This window comes from Poeciliopsis prolifica, unplaced genomic scaffold (genome assembly GCF_027474105.1).
Source record: "Poeciliopsis prolifica strain line A6 unplaced genomic scaffold, Auburn_PproV2 SCAFFOLD003, whole genome shotgun sequence".
NCBI lineage: Eukaryota > Metazoa > Chordata > Actinopteri > Cyprinodontiformes > Poeciliidae > Poeciliopsis > Poeciliopsis prolifica.
This window is the reverse complement of record NW_026562378.1, coordinates 18,235,012-18,256,136: the sequence shown is the minus strand read 5'-3', so window position 1 is coordinate 18,256,136 and position 21,125 is coordinate 18,235,012. Positions and strand designations below refer to the sequence as shown.

Below are 21,125 nucleotides of genomic sequence, written 5' to 3'. Positions count from 1 at the left end.
TTGAGATTTTGCAAGTTGGATTTTATTTTTAAATTGTTTCTTAAATATATTTACTGTACAGTTACATCGATGCAGTAGAAAATGTTTCAGTTCAGCCCAGTGTTATGTTACTTCAGGACACTAGAGGGCAGTAGTTTGGCTCATTGACAACATTTTATCTTAAGGATTTCAAATTTTGAGGCGGATGAGTTGATTATAAAAGGTCTACCAATGTAAACAAGAAACAAAACAATTGACACAAAGCTGCATATTTTACCAAGTGTTCTGATCAGGTATCGGACTCTGGAACGGATCTGAGTTGAAGGGTAAGGTAAAAAGACATCAGCACCAGTTTTTATGATCACTTGATTCTTGGCTGAAAAAAACAAATAGACCAACAAAAGGCTCAATACTTGAGCATTGAATGTCGTTTGTGCAAGCGTTGATACAATAGTTAGTAAAGCTTTGTGTTCTTGGTTTCTCTTAACAGTCCATGCCAATCTTTTGACACGGGGGGAATAAAGATGTACTTAGTAATTTCTCCACAAGCATCTCCTTTGCACTAATAAGTTTGAGCCTCTATCTGTTCATATTTCCTTTTGTTGAACAGCATTGCATTCAGTAAACATAAACTATTGTCTCAACTGTTGTCTTAAGTTGCCAATTGACGATGAATAACGCTTAATTTATTTTGCCCAAAAAAGCGCATCTCAATAAATTAGAATATCATCAAAAGGTTTCTTAATTAAAAAAAATGTAATCCCATGTAATTATTACACAGTGATACAAGCATTACTTTGTTAGTTTTTATGATTATGGCCGAAACTCAGTTCGTTAGAATACTATACGAACCAATTCCATATGTGGAATATAATATAAAATTAAAATCATTTTTAACTGACATGTTATAGCGAACATGATCACTATAGACAAGATAGCTGACTTGTCTTTATTCCTGCAGATAGTCACTGCAGTCCATAATGAGACTGAAAAACACCTGCAGTTATTTAAACTTTCTGAGAAGCTGGGGTTTGGGGTTTTATTCACTGTAATCTATAGTCATCTAAATGAAAAATAAATTGCTGAAAAATACAGGCCTCCGTGTAATAACTATATAGTACACAAGTTTCACCTATTGAGTTGAACTACTGAGATAAATTACCTTTCAGATGATTGTTTTTGAATTTATTGAGGTGCACCTGTACATGCTTTATCAGCATTTGTTCATCTAAGGATTGGTTTAATTTTCACAAAAAACAATATTTTCCGGACTGAAATATCAAAACATCTTAAATATGCATACTTTTTTCTTACAAACATGCTTTTTAAATATTACAAACCCTTCAAACTCTCCAAAAACACATTTGCCCCTGCAAAATACTTAAATACTGCAATACTTCTTATGTTTCAGATCAGACATGAACAGCAGGTACAGTTACATTCTACCAGCAAAAGCTTTATGAGGTTCTTATATAATAGCGCCACCTGCTGAGGAATGTCAGCACCTTCAGTTATACAATCTCAAGTATAAAAACATTTGTTCATTTTACAACATCTTATATTAACAGTGACAATGAATGGAAAAACTATGATAATAAATAATTGCAAACAACCTTAAATGTAAACTTTTTTTTTTATATCAGCCATTTCACATTAAAATTATAAGTGCATAATATATAAAGGAAAAAGATTATGACACAGCAGTTCTTAAGAAATAAGTGCAGGTCAAACTTGCTATAAAAACCCTGAAATGATCTCCTAATCATATTTTCACTGGACAGTATAAAATAAATAAATATAAAAATCAACATGGAAGATGACAGAAGACATGAACGGACAGTTGTTGCTGGCCTCTCTGAGATGTAGTGTTCTGGAGCTGAAATCGGATTGCTTTGCTGTCTGTCAGAGTTCCTCTTGTTTTACATCCACAGATTTTCTGATAAGGTTTTCATTTCCTTTCTGCATTCAGTCCCTCCTGTGGTTGTCTCTGTGGGTTTCCTAAAGTCTGACGGTAAAAGAAGGATGCAGAGATGTAGATGCACAGATCTTGTGGGTTCAGATGTTTGGTTCTCACCAGTTGGTTGGAGGCTGATTGGGCTCTGCGCAGCATGAATGGTCCAGTTCTGCACTGTCGCAGTCCGAGTCGTCGTACAGGCCCTAAAACATCAAACAAGCACACATTCTCTGAATTAGCATGTTCGTGTCTCACTGGGTAATGTCGTCAAACATCACCTGTTTTTACACAATCAAGTCTTTTCTGACATGAGATTCTGTTGAGGCAGTCAGTATCTTGACACAGACAGAAGACAAAGAGCCCATGTCAAACTCATTTTTATTTTAGGTTAGATCAAGATTACCAATGTCATAAAAGGGCCAGTTATGGGAAATAAAAGTTAAATAATATTGAAGACCTTTTCCTATTAATTTAATTTGCCAGCAGACAGACCCATTCAATAAAGTAGAATATTATGGAAAAGCCCATTTATTTTAGAAACTTAGTCACTAAGAAATCACACTATATGGATTAACTAAATAGATGAACGTTGTAAAGCCTTAATTTCAATTGTAACTATTTTCCACTTAGATAAAGAAAACATGTAATTTAAAATTTGAATATTACATCAGACCAATAAGATGTATTTTTAAAAACAGAAATGTGGCTTTAATGAAAAGAGCATTATTTTTCAAAAGGTACATTCAATCTGATAATTGAGACTGATCAAAATACATATTGTAATTCATTGAATATCACTTCTGATTAAAAACTGCTCTGACTGATAAACTAATACTTAAGAACTCAACTATTACCTGGAAGGTTCTATTTATGTCTCCCTCTAGACTCCAGAGGACCATAAAAGTACTTATGGGGAGCTGGTTTTGCGCCCCAGACCTGGAGTTTGACACATATAGTCTAAAGAAATGTAGAGACGTTCTTACAGGGGAGTTATGTTAACAACTTGTAGGACTGTGGCATAATTACTGTTATCAAAACTTAATATAACCAAACACATTCCCAGACTTAATGTACAACTGTAATCAGAAAAATTTCTGGTCTTACTAGCTCTTTGATTAATTCCTTGGAGAAACACTAAAGTGCTCAAATTAACTCCATGTTGCTCTTGTTTAGATAAAGTGGATATAATCCCTTTAGTTTGTATTTCTGACGTACCTCACAGTTATGTTCACTCAAAGCGAGCTGCGTCTTGACTTGTCGTACTTCAGCTTCTCTCTCAGACAATCCATCAGAGCCCAGCTGGCTCGGATCACAGGGGTCAGCTGGGATTTCTGAGCCCTGAGACAGCAAGTCGTCGCTTTTGTCATCCAGCCGCTCGTCCGTGTTGGTGCTGACTACGTCGGGTGTGCCACTGTGGGAGTGGTCGGTGGTGTTTCCCTCCTCGCCGTCTGACACTGATAGGTTTTCTAGGCTGAAGTTTGACAGCGACTGACATTTGGAGATGCTCACTGGCCGCCTGTGTAGAAATAAAACAGACATATCCAGAATTAGAAACATTAACTTATTGTCAGGAGACAGACTCGTGAAAGAAAGTTCCATAAATACATAAACATCACTATGAAATACAGTATGTGTGGCAAAAAAAAGCAGGATTCAGTTTTTGCTCCAATCACGTGGAACAAACTTCCAGAAAACTGCAAAATTGTTGAAAAACTGCAAAGTTGTTGAAACACTGAGCTCCTTCAAATCAAGGCCAAAAACTATTTTGCTTTGAGGTGCTTTTGATTAATAATAACTGGAACATTGATTAATTCTGTCTGGATTAAACTTTTTTATTACTTCTCTTCATTTTTCAGCTATTTTGTAATGTTTTTACTTGTTTGTTTATTGTGTTATTTTTCATATAAAGCACTCTCAAGTGTACTGCTTATTTGCTTTCATGTAGTAAATGTACATCTTCTTTTGCACTCTTTACGCACTGGTTGTCGTATTTTACTGATAAGAAAGAAAAAAAAATGTTGCCATATATATTGTAACTACAATCCAGTATGCTGGTTTTCAAATGTTATTTGGTGTTATTATTTTTAAATAACATATCTAATTAGCATGAAAGTATTTTGATTTGTCTAAAGGTCAGCTCTAATGAGATGATACAGTCAAAATTACAATTATGAAAATTACATTTCTAAATTATTTTTCAAGTCTTTGTAACTCTCACCGTCTCCTGGGCAGTTCCACCTCACTGTCCACTTCTCCCTCCTCTTCCTCTGAAGACAGTCCACGTCTCTGTGGAGAAAAGAATCAAGGACTTATAGTTTAACATTATTCTGAATAATTTCAATGAAGATTTTTGAGCTTCCTCATGAGAAAATACATTTTTGAAAAGAGAAACAGGAAAAAACCTGAAATATGAAAATAAAGCTTCTCTGAACAAAATTACTACCAATAATTAACAGAGATCAAACATTCAAATCTTTTCAGCCTGTTGCTTAAATTATCTTGTTCTACATTCTGTGAACTATAAACATTAAGATATTGACTTGTGCCAGTCATTACACTAAAACCACTTTACAGTGACAGCATTTAAATAAAATTCAAGAATCAGATTTGTAATCTGTTACTTTATTATTCTGAAGCATCTCCCTGGAGATTAGTTTCTACTGTCTTTGTAAAAGTGATTCCAATGGGAGCAGCTGAAGCAGCGTTACCTGACTGCGTGTGACTGCCGCCCTGTACAGCAAGGCAGAAGGCGTGAGGCGGCGCTGACTTCTGGGTGAGCGTGTGATCACTGTCCCCTCCTCCTTGTCCTCCACTTCATGGGAGACTCGAGCATTCCCCAGAACAGGCGCTCGTCCTGCAGCGGCTCCTCTTCCACACGGTGAATCTGGGCTGCTGGAGAATGGAATGGATGCTGCGTCTTCGCTGGGCGTGTCACTCCGGGGGGGCGTCCCCACCAGGTCATCACCTCCTACCCCCACATCTTGCCTGTCCCTCTCCCCCTCCGTTTCTCCGCTGTCTTCCAGCCCAGCGGAGGCGCTCTGACTGCCTGCTCTGTCCAATCCTGGCCTCAGCTGCCCCCTCCTGCGGACCTCTGCCTCCAGGGTGGTTGAAATGAGATCAGGGCTGGAAGAGGACATCTTTTTGAGCAGCAGGTCATGCTGGAGGCCCCTGATCGCCGCTGTGGGGTCCAGACGGTACTTGCTGCTGGGAACGGATGAGGTGGCGTTGATCATTGCTAGGGAGGAAGACAGAGTGGCTTTCAGCTGAGCCAGGTCGCTGCTGCTGCCCTTGCCGGCCTTCCTGTAGCGGGGCTTTCCTCGGCGAGAGCGGCCAGGGGAGGTGGAGCCTTTGTTGGGGATGGTGACCTGGGTCATAGATGAGTCCAGTTTGGGCAGGATGACTTCTGACTTCAGTAAATCTGGTCTGCAAACAGAAGAAGCACATGATGTTACTAAAAAGTTTGTCTTTTTATACTATAGTTGCTTAAGATTTTCCTTATCAGCACAACTTTTTGGTTATGCATTAACTCCTATTTTGAGCATAAGACTGTACAAATAGTAGAACTTCTAATTTACTTCTTTGTAATAAATAAACAATAAAAAATGTGAATATATTATTTAATAGTTTTGAATTGATGTTGCAACAAAAATGCCTAAAAACCTTGCTTTGATGTGTAAAAATGAACCATGTCACCTCAAATTCTGCAAACCCAGTCGGTATGCTAACTGACTGATTTGGTATTACCACAGACATAATGAGTTTGAATACACATTTGAACATTATGTCCAGGTATGGAAAACAGTGTGCTTTGCTGTTTCACCTCTTGCTGTGTGAAGGTAGTTTCTGCGGTACGTTGCGTTTCTTCATGAGCTTCTCCATGGAGTTGGAGGAGGCCGACTGTCTGGAGCTGTGGTGTTTGAAGCAGCTGGGGTATTTTTTGTCCAGTGACTGCTCCCTTCTGGCATTCAGACATAAAGAACATCACAAGTTAGAATAGATACAAAAAGACACAAAAAAACAGTCTGGATTTTATGACAGACAATGTCCCTTTAGTAACAAATTTGTAGCACAAAACTTCTACAATTAGTAGCTAAGTCCATTCAATTCTCAGTTTTAGGGCAGGTTTATTTTTAAACAAAATGACCCCAGTCACATATTTCTTTGATGTTTTAAAAGCATATCAAGGCCAAAAATGAAGCAGCAAAGTTTCCTACTTGAGAAGCTCCTTCTCTTTGATCTCCAGCTGCAGCATGATAGCGTTAAGCTCCATGTAGAGATTATTGGCTCGCTCCAGTTTCCGCTCGTAGTGCTCCCGGATGTCCAGTGCATGTCTGCATGTAGAGGAAAGCTCAATAATATCCAGACACATGGACTGTGCACAACAATTACTGAGATGATGGGAGTTATATTTAAATCTCAGGATACAGAGTATAGATTTTCTAGATCACTTGAGATTGTTGTTGCTACTTTACAGTACAAATTTTTTAACTATAAAAATTATTCAAATAACTATTAATAATATTGGAAACAGATAGATATTTGCTTTAATTTTTAAAGTGGGCAACATTAAACAATAAAATATAACAAGTTGTACATATTTTACAGTACTGATGGGGAAAATGTATGCTAAACTTTAATGTTAAATATACAATATCAAATATACTGAGATTGGAGTCAGGTCCTAAACAACACACAATGGTTAAGATAAACCAATTTTGCAGCCATGAAATGTTTATATTTAGCAAATTTCAGGAAACATTTTACTTTTTCTTAAAGGAGACCCATGAATGCTTTTTATTAGTACATTAGTGCTCTGCCTGTCTCTGAGTCCTTCTACATTTTTACATTTATTTTGCCAGACATATGCCTTACTGGGATAGTTTGTGGAACAACACAGTCATCAGAGTAGATTACAATGTTCTCGAATCTTAATAATGATCTAATGCTAATAGTATGGCAATTTCAAGTCTTTGAAAAATGATATTCATTCAGCTGAATAGAAATGCACGCTAAAGTTGACGGCACAATTTTCTTTACAATTCCAACCTGAGTTCTTCTCTGCGTCGTTTGATGAGTTCCTCATCCAGTCTGTGAAGACATGTCCCCTCGGACTTAATCTTCTCAAAGTTATGTCTCACCTCGTCTCTCCACTCCGCCTGGAGAAACACAGAAAAAAATACCGTCAGGCGAAAGTGTTAATGACCCAGAGCGACTGCACACTTTGAAGTGTCAAACATCAAATTTGTCTATGTGATGGCGAGTCTTTGTCAGCAGGTTTTCACTATAAAGAGAGAAATAAGCCAAGAAAATGTTGAAAGACATAACCATGTATGCAGCACAAACATACGGGATGTGGTGAATGATGTAAAATCATACCAAATTAACAAATATATAATCGTGTATGAATATATGGACACAGCAGAAAACCATTTATCCCTTTCATACATGTTTTTAAACTCCTTCACCTTTGCAAACATGGAGTATTTTGTCAGTTTTGCACTGCGATAATTAACTGTGACTCAAATTCATGTTGCTAATATTAACATAAAATGATACCAACACCACAAGACAACTTCTTTGCACCTTGATTTAGATGGAGAAATGCTTTCAATTTGCAGAGCAATTAGCTTTTTTTTTGGCACTGAAACCAAACCCATTAAGCTGTCAGATAAAAATCAATACCCAAAGAGCGAAACCAAACGTACATTAACGTGACATGGATCTTAAAAGAAAAGAAAAGAAATGCGGCACGGGCATTTTCTTGTATACAGCAGAGCATGACAACTGTTATCTGATACTTGTCATATCAGAGAACTAATATGTAAGTCAGATTTATGAGCGTATGGAGGCACATGCATGTATATTAGACTCGCGCACGAAATATGCTTTTCTTATTAACCTAATGGACTCGGTGCACACTCTTCTATGTCTCCAGTCCCCTCTTTTTTCCACTCTCTTTTCTCTGCTCACTACCATTAAGGCAATCAATACACTCTGGCAGCAAATACTTCTTTCTAATGTCACAAGAAAAATCCATTATGGGGCAGAGAGGAGAAAAAAAACTGGGCAAGGATTCAACCGGGAGGAGGGGGCAGGGAGAAATAAAGGATCAAGGATAAGTGGAAAGAGTGATGAAGGTTTACGTTTTGCATGAAGAGATTCAACCAGATAAGACGAGCCACAAATAGAAATCCACAAAGACATATTTTCCGCACAATTATACCTCCATACACCTCCTTACTCCATCTCTTTGGTCTAGCACATTTGTACTATGCCTCCATCCCCCACATAGACAGGTAGACACGCAGCGTCCTTCCCCATCACACTCAATATGAAGAAAAGGTTCTTTCCTTGACCCGTGAACCGAAGCTTGAATAAAAGACCACAAATCAGCAGAAGCATGTGACACGGAAAGAAAAAGGGAGGAAAAAACGCAAGCAACAATAATGCAGTGTGATTGAAAGGACAGGTATTATTAGTGGGCTCCCTGGAGACCTGGGGCGCGGGTGCAGCTGTGTACTTGCCACTGCATATAGTTACTGCAGTGGACTGGAAAAAATGGTGGCAGCTTGACAGCAAAATGAGAATTAGTGATGTTGGCAGGGGAGAGATACAGACCTCATGTGCACTTCACTAAATAGTCATTTATTTCTCAATCTGACTTAATGAATAGATTTCCTGTAAATACATTTCTGAAATGTATTTTATAAAGGTTGACTTAATCCTCTATCTCTGTCTGATTTTCCATCAATATAAATTGTCACACTAGTTTTTGCAGGGAACAAATATTTATTTCCTTAACTATTTTTAATGTTCTTCTTAAACATTAAAAAATAGTTAAGAAAAGGAGTAATCATCTCTTGAAAACTCCTTTTTGCATTTCTTTAAATTATTGCTGTCATTGCATATTTTTGTGAAGCACTTTAATGATCTACAACATTTAAGAGTGACAAGAAAACAAAAACTGAAAAAAAGTTTAATCAAATTTTCCTGGTGTATCCTGGTGTCTCGTCTACAACAAATGTGTGACACTTCTGTTTTCTCGTGCTGCAATTATCTTACCTGAGACTGAAAATAAGTTTCTTGTGGAGTAGACAGTATGTCTGCAGAGGCAATATCAAGATGTAAGAGGATTTGTCGAAATGAAGGTCTGTTTCTTGGCTTGCAGTTCCTGTAAAAAAAAGGTAAATTCAAATTTTACTACCCGCCTGCTTGAATGACTTTTTTGATGTTTTTTTTTTATCTCTTCATCTTCCTCACCAGCATTGCTTCAGGAGTAGCTTGAAGCTGTCTGGACAGCTATCAGGCACAGGCAGCTGCAGGCTGTTGTTTCCCACTCCCCAGATGATAGCAGAGGAGTCCACATCCTTGTAGGGCACCTCCCCCGTCAGCATCTCCCACAGCACAACGCCAAATGACCTTCAAAAAAATGGGACACAGCTTCTTTCAGACGCATTGAAGTTACTGATGTAGGCTGAACAGACGAAAGTAAACCAAAAAGGAGACTGTTTAAAATTTTTAGCAAAATCAAATTGTATGCTTTTTATTAATTTTAGAACAATAATATGTAACAAAATAATACAAACATTTTCAACTTTTTAAAGATTATAAAGATAGTAGACTCGAGTAGGCAAAAAAAAAAAGTAGATATATCTTCACTTAGACTTATGTTGGGCCTATTGTTGTGTATGGACTCAACAACAGACCCATGGGGATGGTAACTACAGAAATTGCTCTAAGTGACTCCTCCTGGTTTTCATGTGCGGTATCCAAGGTGCCAGTTGCATCACATGTAATAATGCATGTTTATTTTTAGCATCCCTTCAGCCCCACACTTATTCTTCTTCTTGGTGTCATCCATAAAGAGAAGAACCTTAAGAACAGATGAGTGCATTTTTTTTTTCTCAAGATTTGGATCAAAACTCCAAATTTGTTCTGACAGTTGTAATTATAGTGTATAAATGCACTTATATTATTAGTGAAACACAAAAAAATTATATTTAAAAAGCAGCATAATTTGTTTGGCCTATTTCACATCAAACAGAGGAAATGTAAAATAACACTAACGTTTATTTTCATTATTTTACTGTTACACTAAGTTCTGAAATTCTACAATCAGATTCCCTATAGAACCATGTTTTCATGCAAATACAGACTGCTTTTTTTGGATAATAAAACAATGTAAAAATGCAATAGGAATCACAAGACTGAGATATAATACCAACTGTTTTATAGCCTTTGGCAGCATCTTGAGGAAGCACCAGCTGTGGTTACTGCATGCGCCGTTTTATCTGAAACAGGCCACGGCCATGATTTATGATTTGGAATGAATTTATCACTGTTCTAATTCAACTCTTTAAGGAAAATTACTGTGATTAAAATAAGTAATTATGAATCAGTGTAACTCCCCTGTATAATAAATTTCTAAAGGTTAGGGCATCAACATTACTTCTATGGAGCAGGGAGATAGCAAAAGGAAGTAGCTTTTCAGCCGTGAAACACTGAGATTTCCAGGAACACACTTGGAGTCAAAAGAGATGGAGGATGGCTGACAAATGTTGCATCATAGAAATATAGAATTTAAAAACAAAGACATTAATATTTTCCACATAAACAAATGCTTAATTCCAGAACATCCACTCCAAGATTTGGTTGTCCAAATATATCATATTTTATCTGGTACTTTTGAGGAAAATGTAAAAACTAGATCCTTACATCACATGTTTTAATGTGTCGTTTCAAGCATTCTAAATATTTTCTTTTCTCCAATCCATAGCATTTCTGTTATTTTCTGTGGCAATAAATACTTTAAGTTGTTCAACAGTATGTTTGGGGTTTACTATTTTGCTTTTAATTAAATAGTTCAATTCTAATTAACTAGATTAATTTGAATACATTTTTGCTATTTTAATTAGTTTATTGCATTTCCCTCACTGCTCCTCTGTATTAATGCAACAAAAGCAAAATATGTTCAGCATCTGACAAAGCTTAACCTTTCTTAGTATTTTTGTGCTATGGATGCATTTCAAGTGATTTAAATAGGTTTAAACAAAAATGTACACGACACACACAGGCTTTGCTTTCTTTTTGCATCAAAAGCTTTTTAATCCTATTTTCACTTCCCAGCTAATGCACTGCTGGCCAAGGGCCAACCCATCCAAAGACTTGGAAGGTTATTCCAGCCTCTCCTGAGCACTGCAGCATCTGGCAGATCAATTATTAAATTAGCTGGCGTTCCTTTCAGGATGGAGAGGAAGACTGATGGAGGGATTGCAGTAAAGGAGAATAAGGGAGGTAGAAAATGTAGCAAGCTGGGGGGATTAAAGCTTAGCATAGGGCAACCCATCAGATACGACAGAGACCCTATAGAGTTTCATGTAATGAGATATTATACATCATATTGAATAGATTTTCTAGAAATAGGATCCTTTGCGCTGCACTGTGGTAGACTACAGCTAATGAGATTCTATGCTGATTTTGTGGCTGAAAAGACAAATCATCTGGGAATTATTTTAGGGCTCACAAAGGGGAAAAGCACAGATCAAGAGGGTCATGACACCTACCAAATATCCACCTTCTCTGAAACGGGTTCATTGCGGATGACCTCAGGAGCCATCCAGGCCACAGTCCCAGCAAAAGACATCTTTGTGCTCTTGTCATTAAGCTCCTTGGAGGTTCCAAAATCTGAGATCTTCACTGCATCATCATAGGTGATGAGCATGCTGGAACACAATACTTGCGTTTAATTAAAACCAACTAAATCACACATTCAAACATTGAATTAACATCATCATTTCTGAGTTTGAATATTTTTTCAAATAGTTTTCTGCCTTCACTGCATTTTGACAACTAAATATTGACCTTTTATGTATGTTATGGTATTTTTTCACATTCGAATTACAGAGTTCCAGTCAAACAACATTTTATTTTTTAAAGGCAAACTCACTTCGGTGACTTGAGGTCTCTGTGGATGATTTTGTGGAGATGAAGGTAGTTCATTCCCCCGGCAATGCCCATGGCCCAGTCCATGAGCAGGGATGGGGTGATCTGCCTGCCCGCTCTCAGGACTTCGTACAGCTGTCCTTGAGCACAGTACTCCATAATGATGCAGTAACAAGGAGCCTGAGTACAAATACCTCTGAAAAAGTAGAAAGAAAGTGGTTATTGAAGACAATGTCTGTGTTAAAATTGAATTAGTTATGCTCCCGTTGTGTACACACATAAAGCAAGTAAACAATACAAGAAAGAAATACTGATGGAAGTGATATGCTACAGTAAATATATATTGTATATTGTTCCAGGATGTAATTAAAAACCAGAAAAGACACAAAATCGTGTCGACCTACTTGAAAGTGATGATGTTGGGATGCTTGAGCTTCCTCAGGTGCTTGATATCAGTCTCTTTGATGTTTCGTACTTTTTTCACAGCCACTTCCTGTCCGTGTAGTTTCCCCAGAAAAACAGCACCCTGGGCTCCGCTACCCACCCACTGTAGGTCCGAAATCTCCTCAAACGGGACTTCCCACTCCTCTGAAGCAACAGAAAGATAAAGCAAAAGCTCTCGGTGAGTTTACCTGGTGAGGTAGCGGCATGTAAGCTAAAATTACTACATGATCATTGTACTGACCTCCACTGACTACTTAATCAGAGTTACATGAATGATGAAACACTGAAGCAACCCCGTCTCTGTGAATCCTCATTCTATTCTTAGTGAGTCTTAATGCAGTTTAATAAGGCCAAGAAGAAGATCTTACACTGTTGGTAAGAGTTTAGTAATCCTCAATCTTTCTGAAAAGCAACATTGCTTTGACATTTAGAAATCTAAGCGTCTATGTCAATGCCATATCCGTGGGAAGAAAAAGTATAAAGTGCAGCAGTCTTTTGTTCACTAAATATATTTATAACATGACAAGAAATTTGCTCCAGATATTGTCAGCAACATACATCATCCACATGTGCAAAGAAACAACTGAGCAAGTCCATAAATTATGTTCCATAAATATTAATGACATACAGAGCAAGTGTTGAACACACATTGCTAATCTAAATGACAATCTGCAAGAAGGTTTTTCATTGTCAAAGTATCTCGCAAAGAAAGTCAATTTTATTTGTTTTGTAACATTCACACACAAGGAAAGTCAAAGCGCTTCAGATATAAACAAAGAAACACTGCAGGACAAAAAATAGACCAATTGCATAAGCATGAAATACACACACGTGAGATTCATAAAGGTCTGGTGAGAATTGGTCAGATATAAACTCCCTGGAAATGGCATTGCACATCATATCAAATAAACCAACAGCGGCTTGGAAATGGAAACATCATTGGGTGAGAATGATTTTTTTGCAGTGGTCTTATGTACTATGTGAGTCTGGAGGAGCTTTTATTTTGAATATCCTTTAAGCCAATTCTCTTGGTTAAGTGGAAAAATGAGTAACGAGTAAACAAAAGGTCTTTGGAAAGTTTATTTGCAAAGGGGAAAAAGCCCAGAGAAGAGACAGGAGAATGTTTTCATCCAGGTAGGTGATTTTCACCTACCTGGTGGTATGACACCAGCTCGCTAATGAGGGAATCAAGCTTTCATACTGCATGAATACCCAGTGCATCACTTCTGGAGTTATTGTTTCCCTTCACTCCCAGACGAAGGGAAACTCTTGCAGAGAAACCATTAGTCATTATCATCAGGTAAAATCTTCATGAAAGTAAAATGCCCGTTTTTGTGGCGTATCTATATGGTATTTTGAAGGGATATGTCATAGCGACCAGAGTCAGAGAGCTTTAAGGCAGTGGATTGTGAATTTTACGTCACCGCACTTTCTGATTGGCTGCCTGTCACATTCAACAGGTTGTGTTCTGGCTCAGGGAAAAACACACACGCTGCAATAAAAGGGCAAAGACATTCGAATTCTTGGACAGGAACCCAGTTCGTCCATTACTATTATTATTATTATTATTATTATTATTATTATTATTATTATTATTATTATTATTATTATCGTCGCAGTTCTGATTACAGACTCAGTGAGTGCCGGTTGGAGACTTCCTCAAAGGAAGACACAAAGTGTCTATGTTCCCCTAACACAACACAGACAGGATCATCGTGCGATTATCACAAGCGACAACCTTGGACAGAAAATGTAAAATTGCGTCATGTGACCTCCTCCCCACCCACCCGTCCCCCCGGGCCGCAATAAAATTGCCAACCCTTGACAGATCTGCCGTGATAAAATGGTTGGGCACCACTGATTTTTAGTACGTCTCTGGTAGGCTTCATACAAATGAATACAGGAAAAATGGATAAATTAGTGAGAGTTGATGCGAATCTGATGGAAAATAGGGGTGGATTTACAAAAAGACATTGAACCTCACACACACAGCCAAGGCAACTCTCAGATTGGGTCAGAGTAAAAATAAATGCTACCAGAAAAACTTTATTTAATCTAAAAATGTATTTTTAGATAGAATAAAAATGTATTCTATATAAATATCTGAAAATCAGAGTGCATAAGAACCATCAAGATTTGAAGATTGGCACTAAAATCACACTTGCAATGGTTCAGCACTTATTCCCCTGTCATTCCACTTTATTATTAAACTTAATTTGTGGCCTAAGTTGATTTAATTTATTTGTGTGGCTTGGTGTGACTTTCATTTGAGTCCTCCCATTACATTAGTATGTAATGTCTGATCATTATTAGCATCATAGTTATTAGCACAATCATGCAATTCTTTATCAGACAGTAAAAGCGGTCAACTCCTTAATAAATACAGAAGCTGAAAATTGAGGCAAATTTTGATTTAAAAAAAAAAACCTCAATGAAGTGAAGCTTGTAAAAACTACAGGAAGCCTAAACAACATGACCTCAACTGATATCTTCATGCACCTCCTAACCTGCGACTCGGGTGTGCGAGTAGGCCGACAGACAGAGAAGCTCTAATCTCCTGTGGGTAATTCTCCCTCAGCCTCTTAAATCCTGCTTAGTGCCATTGTGGGGCTGACGCGAAACAAGGGTCCGACAACTCAGAAGGGGTTTGGAGGAAGGAGAGGATTTGCGGGGACTAATGGCTGGTTGTAGGGTGAATAGAGAGGTGGAGAAGTATTGCTGGAGTTGGTAAGTAAGGAGTTAGCAGTTAACAGGAAAGGGGGAATTCCCCACGGTACTGCAGGGGTCTGTGCTAATATACAGAAGACATACAACCCGTTCGCTCTGCTGCTGTTCTTAACCTGGGGAGAACAGCAGCAGAGTGAGCTGTAGTGAGACACATTTATCATATTAATGAGGATGATATGAATGATTAATGCCCAGCAGTGATCGATAGAGTGCTCCGCCTCTAAAGAGGGTCTCAGATTTTTTTTGTAGTAAAGACATCAGTCCAGATCTGACACATTTCCAAATCAGTTCGGCTTTGATTTGGTACTCCTCCATCTCTGTGATCAGTGAAACGAATGTAGGGTTGGGCTTAAAAAGTTTATCACGGTATTTTGTGGTACTTTTGTGATGATGATAAAAGTGGCAATAACATCTATTTATAACTCCTTTTTAATAACTGCATGACTGTGACTACATCGCACAACAGTCATAGCCCCACAAACACAAATATTGCTCTTGAAAAACATTTGTAACACACTTCTATACAACTCATTAAAACTGTGATTCAACTGCTGCTCACAGTGAGCATTGTATTTAATTATATAACTTAAATTGATTGATATTAATTGGAGAAAATAGCTAAATTAATAGTCGCAACAATATGGACAATTTTGAGATCATTAATTGAAATTTAATGAAACAACAATGATAAGAAATGTATTATGATAAAGGACAAGCTATAAACGATACAATAAATGCCCATACCTAAGAGAATTCACATTTTTTCTCATTTTCATGGCAAAATGCAATTAATTACCTACAAAGCTTGAAAATAAGGACTTGTTACAAGTTGGGAAGCAGTTCAGTTGTATAAACTAGACTTTATTGTACTCAAGGGGAGAGCATCGAAGTGCAGATGGGCTGGGAGCAATAACAGAGGGATGAAAAGGAGAGACAATGAGAGACAGAAGGAGGGGAGATGAGGAGAGACACAGGAGTCAATGGATGATAAAACACTTGAAGGCAATACAGTCAGGGAGAAGTGTGAAGGTGCCAGCTTCATCTCTGATGTGAGGTGCAATATTTTTCTATCACATTCTGCATGTTATCTAACTTAAAATGCTAATATCAGTGTTTCTGCTTGCAAATGAGTTTCTCTGTGTGCGTGCATCTGTCCTCGTGCATGCGTGTCAGGTTTGCGTTAATAGAGATGAGAGGTGCGGGGTCAGAGCGTGGCCATGCATAATTCATGAGGCAGATTTGGCAGAGGAGTCTCTGGGGAGTCCTGTGCTTTTGTAGTGGCTGCAGACATAAACAACACAGCGTCACGGGGAGCGGGTTTCACTGAGGGGGTGGGTGGTGCTAGAGGGAGGTGGGCACGAGCAGGCAAATGGATTGGATGGGATGGGATGGTGGGGGTTTTGGGGGTGTCGGGGGAGAATAAGCACGCTACAGCTTTGATAGAGTCTCCTGATCTACATGCATCTCACTCCTGTCAGGGAGAGTGTTTATTTACAACATGGCCTTTGTGGGAGTCATTTTTCTACCCACTGCTTAATGTAATTAAACTGAGAGATAAGATCATTTAATTAGCATATCAAGGCTTAACTGGAAAATTTAATTGGGGAATGTGACTGCTTTCATAGTCAGAATTAAAGCCACCATTAATCCAGAAGTTTGTAGAAGAAAGTTCACTTTACACAGAAACAGACTTACCGTCCAGAACGTGTTTGTGCTCTGTAGAGTAAGCTTTGCCAATCATAGTCCAGACAGGCCGCAGGCACCCAAACAGCCCCTCCAGGAACCCTCCTCCCCCTCCTGTGGACTGGCAGTGCAACCTGGCGTCGTCCGCCTGGCTCCTGACCACAGGGCGCTCCGGATCCTGTCCCTCTCCCTCTGTCCTTCCACTGCTCCCCTCATGCTCGTGGAGTTTCAGCACACTGTTGGCAAAGTGCTCCTGTTGTTCTTCGCCAGGTGTCTGATTGTGCCCCGGAGTCTTTCCCTCTCCTCCTCTTCCTCCCCCAGGCTCCACAGCAGCCCCGGTGTCAATGGAGAGGACGTTCCGGAGGACGCACTGGGTTGGGGTCAGGTCCATTTCTGGAGTGCAGGGAGTCTCGGCATCGAGCCGGCGAAAGGATGGCGGGTCAGAGATGGGTGTGTTGAAACCAGACAAGGAGGGGGAGGAGGCACGGGGTTCATGAACGAGCGCCATCAAAAAGAGTGGAGCAATGGAAGCTTTAAAGAGACAAAAAAGATAGAAATAAGCATTACAAAATTTGATCAAATGAATTGTACTTCCAGTGCAATTGATTACTAAACTATCATAAACTGCAAAGAATCAATTTCAAAGTTTCTCTTTCTGCCAAGATCAGAAACTTCACACATCAGAAACTGTGTGAAACATACACAGATTAAATATGACAACACAAAACGTCTCACGTGTCTCACACTAAACAGGTAACAATCTGTCAAACACAGGAAGAAAGACAGAATTATCTCTCTTTTTCAATTATGTCAATCAAACTGAGTTATAACATTCAGACATGGAGAAATTGCTTAACACATTAGGTATGTTAAATGCTAATGTGTTAAGCATTAGCAAATTAGTTCAGTTTCTACTACAGTAAATTTCACACTGAAATTTTGAGTAAAAGCCAACCTGTAATTAATTTATTCATGAGGGGAACTTCTAATTAGTTATCCAATACTTTCTGTTTGCCATCAGGTGAAACAGGGACTCATGATTTTTATGTGTGTATCTTTGCCTCTAGTTACCTGTTCTCGATTATTCTGTACACTGTGAATTTCCCCACTACGTAAGGATTATTCTATTCTAGTCGATTCTACTGAGGATGTAAAGAAATCTAAAAACTTTGTTAGAAAACTCAAGGGACATCTTGAGGCACACTGTGATACTATCTGCATGCCAACCAGTAATTTGGAAGTGATGCCAACAAAATCCTTTTTTGTCTTTGCATTACAAACATAAATGTTGTGAAAAAGTCTCATCTGACTGGATCACAAACTTCCAGTCCATGTCCCAATACTATTTCAAAACATTTATGTTTGTAATGTTGACAGGAAACACTTCAGGTGGGTTTGGAATAACATAAAAGCAAGTATTTCATGTCCAAGTACAGCGGAAGATCTTTGATAGTAAGGGCCTGTTTATTTATTTCTCTCTAATGCCCTGCAAGTTTAGTTAGAGTGGATGATATCAGGAACTCTTAAACAAAACAGATCATTTCAAATATACAATTCTGGAGGTTTTAACTAGTAACATGAAAAGGGCTCATTGGTGGGCCTATCAGCTGGATAATGGTAGTTCTCAGAAAAGAAAACAAAAAACTTTTTTTTCTCGCCATCTCAGTCTCCAAAGCTAAATCCCATAGAAAATTTGTGGAGTAAGTTGAAAAAGTATAAGATATCAAAACATTAACAGTTGGCATACTGCTGATTTTATTAAAAGTAATTAATCACATCAGAGGCTATATCAAAGGCTAAACAGATGAGATTATTTTAGCATTAAAAAATGTGAAATTTGATTTTTTTTTACCACGAGTGGCAACAAATTTATCAGCATGTGTTGGTCATAGTGGATGATTCAGGTAATAAAGAACAACATGGCATCTGTCTGCCCCCGTAATCTGATGACTAAGAGCACAATAAATAAGACAAAAATATCTCTATTTTTAACTGAACTGACAACTGTTTGCCCCCCAACATCACAGTAAACACAACAGTTGGTTGTTCACATAAAGCAGAATCACTTGTGTATTGAAAAGATAAGAATAGTTCATTGAATTCAGCCCGCTTCTTCAAAGCTCGAGGTATCTCCAAGGACAACGGCGCCTGTACGCTAAACAAGGAAAGGAAACATATTATTTCTTGTGAGAGGCTTTTGAAGCATTTCCAAGCTGGAAGGGCTTTCACTGATGAAGAGGACAAAGAGGAAACAGATTTTTACCAGTTTGGCTAATTAATTATACCAACTAAAATTCATGACAATTTGCTGTGTATTAAAATAAAGAATCAATATTGGTTTAGGGAACACCAAACCTGGAGAAGATCGGTTTCTATATCAGAGGCATTTTAAAGAAAGTGCACACAGTTATTTTTCAACCTAAGATTCAGAGTACCTTTTTTTTTTTTTTTTTTTACAATATTGTAAAAGATTAAGTCTATTAGTCATGTGTAACAATATAATGTATCTTGTATTTGATGCATAACCTATCAGCAGGCTGTCTGCATCCCATAGCTGCAATTATCATTCTTAATTCCTATATTAGTCATACAGATGGTACAGAGCCAATACAAATCTGACTGCAAGAATCATTAACCCAGAGAAACTAAAAACATAGAATCAACCTATTTATAATTTTCTGCGCCAGTAGAAACCCCAGAAGTCCGACACATCTGTTGTAGCACATCATTCACATCAGACTGATCCTGCTTCTTAACAGTCCTGCTTTTCTGGGGTGATTTAGGTATCAGCTGCTGGAGCTGCAGGAGGAAGAGGAGGAGGAGGAGGAGGCTGCGCTCTGTTACAGGCCACCGCATCCAGGATGTTTCCGAAGCGCATCGCTACCTCTTCTCCCACCTCCGCTGCCTCTCTGAAGATGCGCTGACAGCATCAAATAAAAACACAATCTGACTCTAATATATCAACAATAAAGAAAGACGCCTGTTTCCGTCCTCTCTTTTTTTCTGGGTTTGCAAAGGAACGGTTCCTACCTCAGTGCGGAAAACAGGACTCCATCGCTGTTGACTGCATGTCTGTTCCTCGATAGTTTAGGCTCGTATTTTAAATAATAACCACCTAAAAAGAGACAAATTCTTCCGTTCTTTGGTTTCCTCTTCTGCATCCAGAGCACCTTCACAGCGGCGGTTAAATCCAGTAAACGGTAAATAGAGTAAATCTAAATGTTTCCCTGCTCCCTATTTCTCCTCCTTCTTTTCCATCACCTTCTGAGGACGCAAACTGCGCACTCTCAGGAATTTATACCACGGCCTCATATAGTAAACACGACAGATTTGGAGAAGAGGAGAGAGAGCGAGATGGCAGGGAAGGAGGGATGCAGGGCTCCTCCAATCAGAGGAGAGCTGCGCTGTGACGTGTTGAGCCCGGTGAGACACTGGACCGGTGCAGGTATATTCTGGCCACAGAGGGGTTTGTGTGTGAGTGAGACCTCACAGTGAAACAGGGAGGAGGAGGTCAGCCGATATGTGAGGTGATCAAAATGATGTCATTCCCAAGGCATTCAGCATTTGACTGGACAGCACCATCTAAATCCCTTCAAACCCTATTAACGCCCTGTGTATGGAGGGCGCTTTAATTGCCGCATAATCTGCCAGCTCCGTCTGCCACAGTCTGGAGATGAAGAGCAGGTTTTCCATTATTATCATCTCCAATCGGATGGCACATGAGAGGGGCCTTCCCATTGTGATCAGTTTCTTTGAACAACGTGAATCAGTAGAAATTATGATAAAATACAAGAATCAATTGGGCATTCCAACACAAATCTTTTTTTTTTAGCTGTCTTTACTCAGTTCCCTCCTGTTTCTACTTTCGACAACTTTTGATAGACATCTAGAAAACCTGCGGTACTGGAGATTCTCTGATACTCTAATTATCACAATTTAGACCCTGTAAAGTTTGTTCAAATCAACTGGCCCCTGCTTTTAAAACATAACTTTCACCTAAAGTGGTCATAATGCTATGCTGTAGATGCTATAAAAACTAAATCTATGCAAGTAAATCTAGTCACATAAAATAAAATTATACAATAAACTGATATCAAGAATAAACTTAGTCAAACATTCAAACGCAGGACTCTAACATAGCCTTTGTATGATTCTTGATATTTTAGTTATTTGTAAAATTATTTTATGTGCAGCATAAAAAGAGAAAAGAACTCAAAAGTCAGAAAAATCCTGCATGTGCCTCATGACCTCTGCATGAAATCAGAGCAAAATCTGATTAAACTTACTCAACATTTCATGAACAATTGGGATATTCCATGTCTAAACTCTGGATGACTGCAGAGACAAAACAGTTGCAGCTCCATGACCTTTTTTTTTGAGAGCTAAATCCAAATCC

The 21,125-nt window shown here is 38.5% G+C and overlaps 1 protein-coding gene across 2 annotated transcripts; it reads right to left on the bottom strand.

Moving 5' to 3' along the window:
- On the bottom strand, positions 1–20,029 carry LOC129354362 (mitogen-activated protein kinase kinase kinase 12-like). 2 transcript variants are annotated; one of them, XM_055023856.1, is made up of 15 exons: positions 19,760–20,029; positions 16,742–17,260; positions 12,280–12,463; positions 11,880–12,071; positions 11,497–11,655; positions 9,194–9,352; positions 8,996–9,104; positions 6,980–7,089; positions 6,148–6,264; positions 5,754–5,891; positions 4,642–5,356; positions 4,152–4,219; positions 3,149–3,449; positions 2,054–2,136; positions 1–1,984 (listed from the first exon to the last, which is right to left on the bottom strand). In XM_055023856.1, coding segments are annotated over exons 2-15 (2,832 nt in total). In that variant the 5' UTR covers positions 17,238–17,260; positions 19,760–20,029; the 3' UTR covers positions 1–1,983. The 2 variants fall into 2 exon arrangements, with proteins under 2 accessions (XP_054879831.1, XP_054879827.1); XM_055023852.1 differs by having other exon boundaries at positions 1–2,136.
- Positions 20,030–21,125: the final 1,096 nt, after the last annotated feature.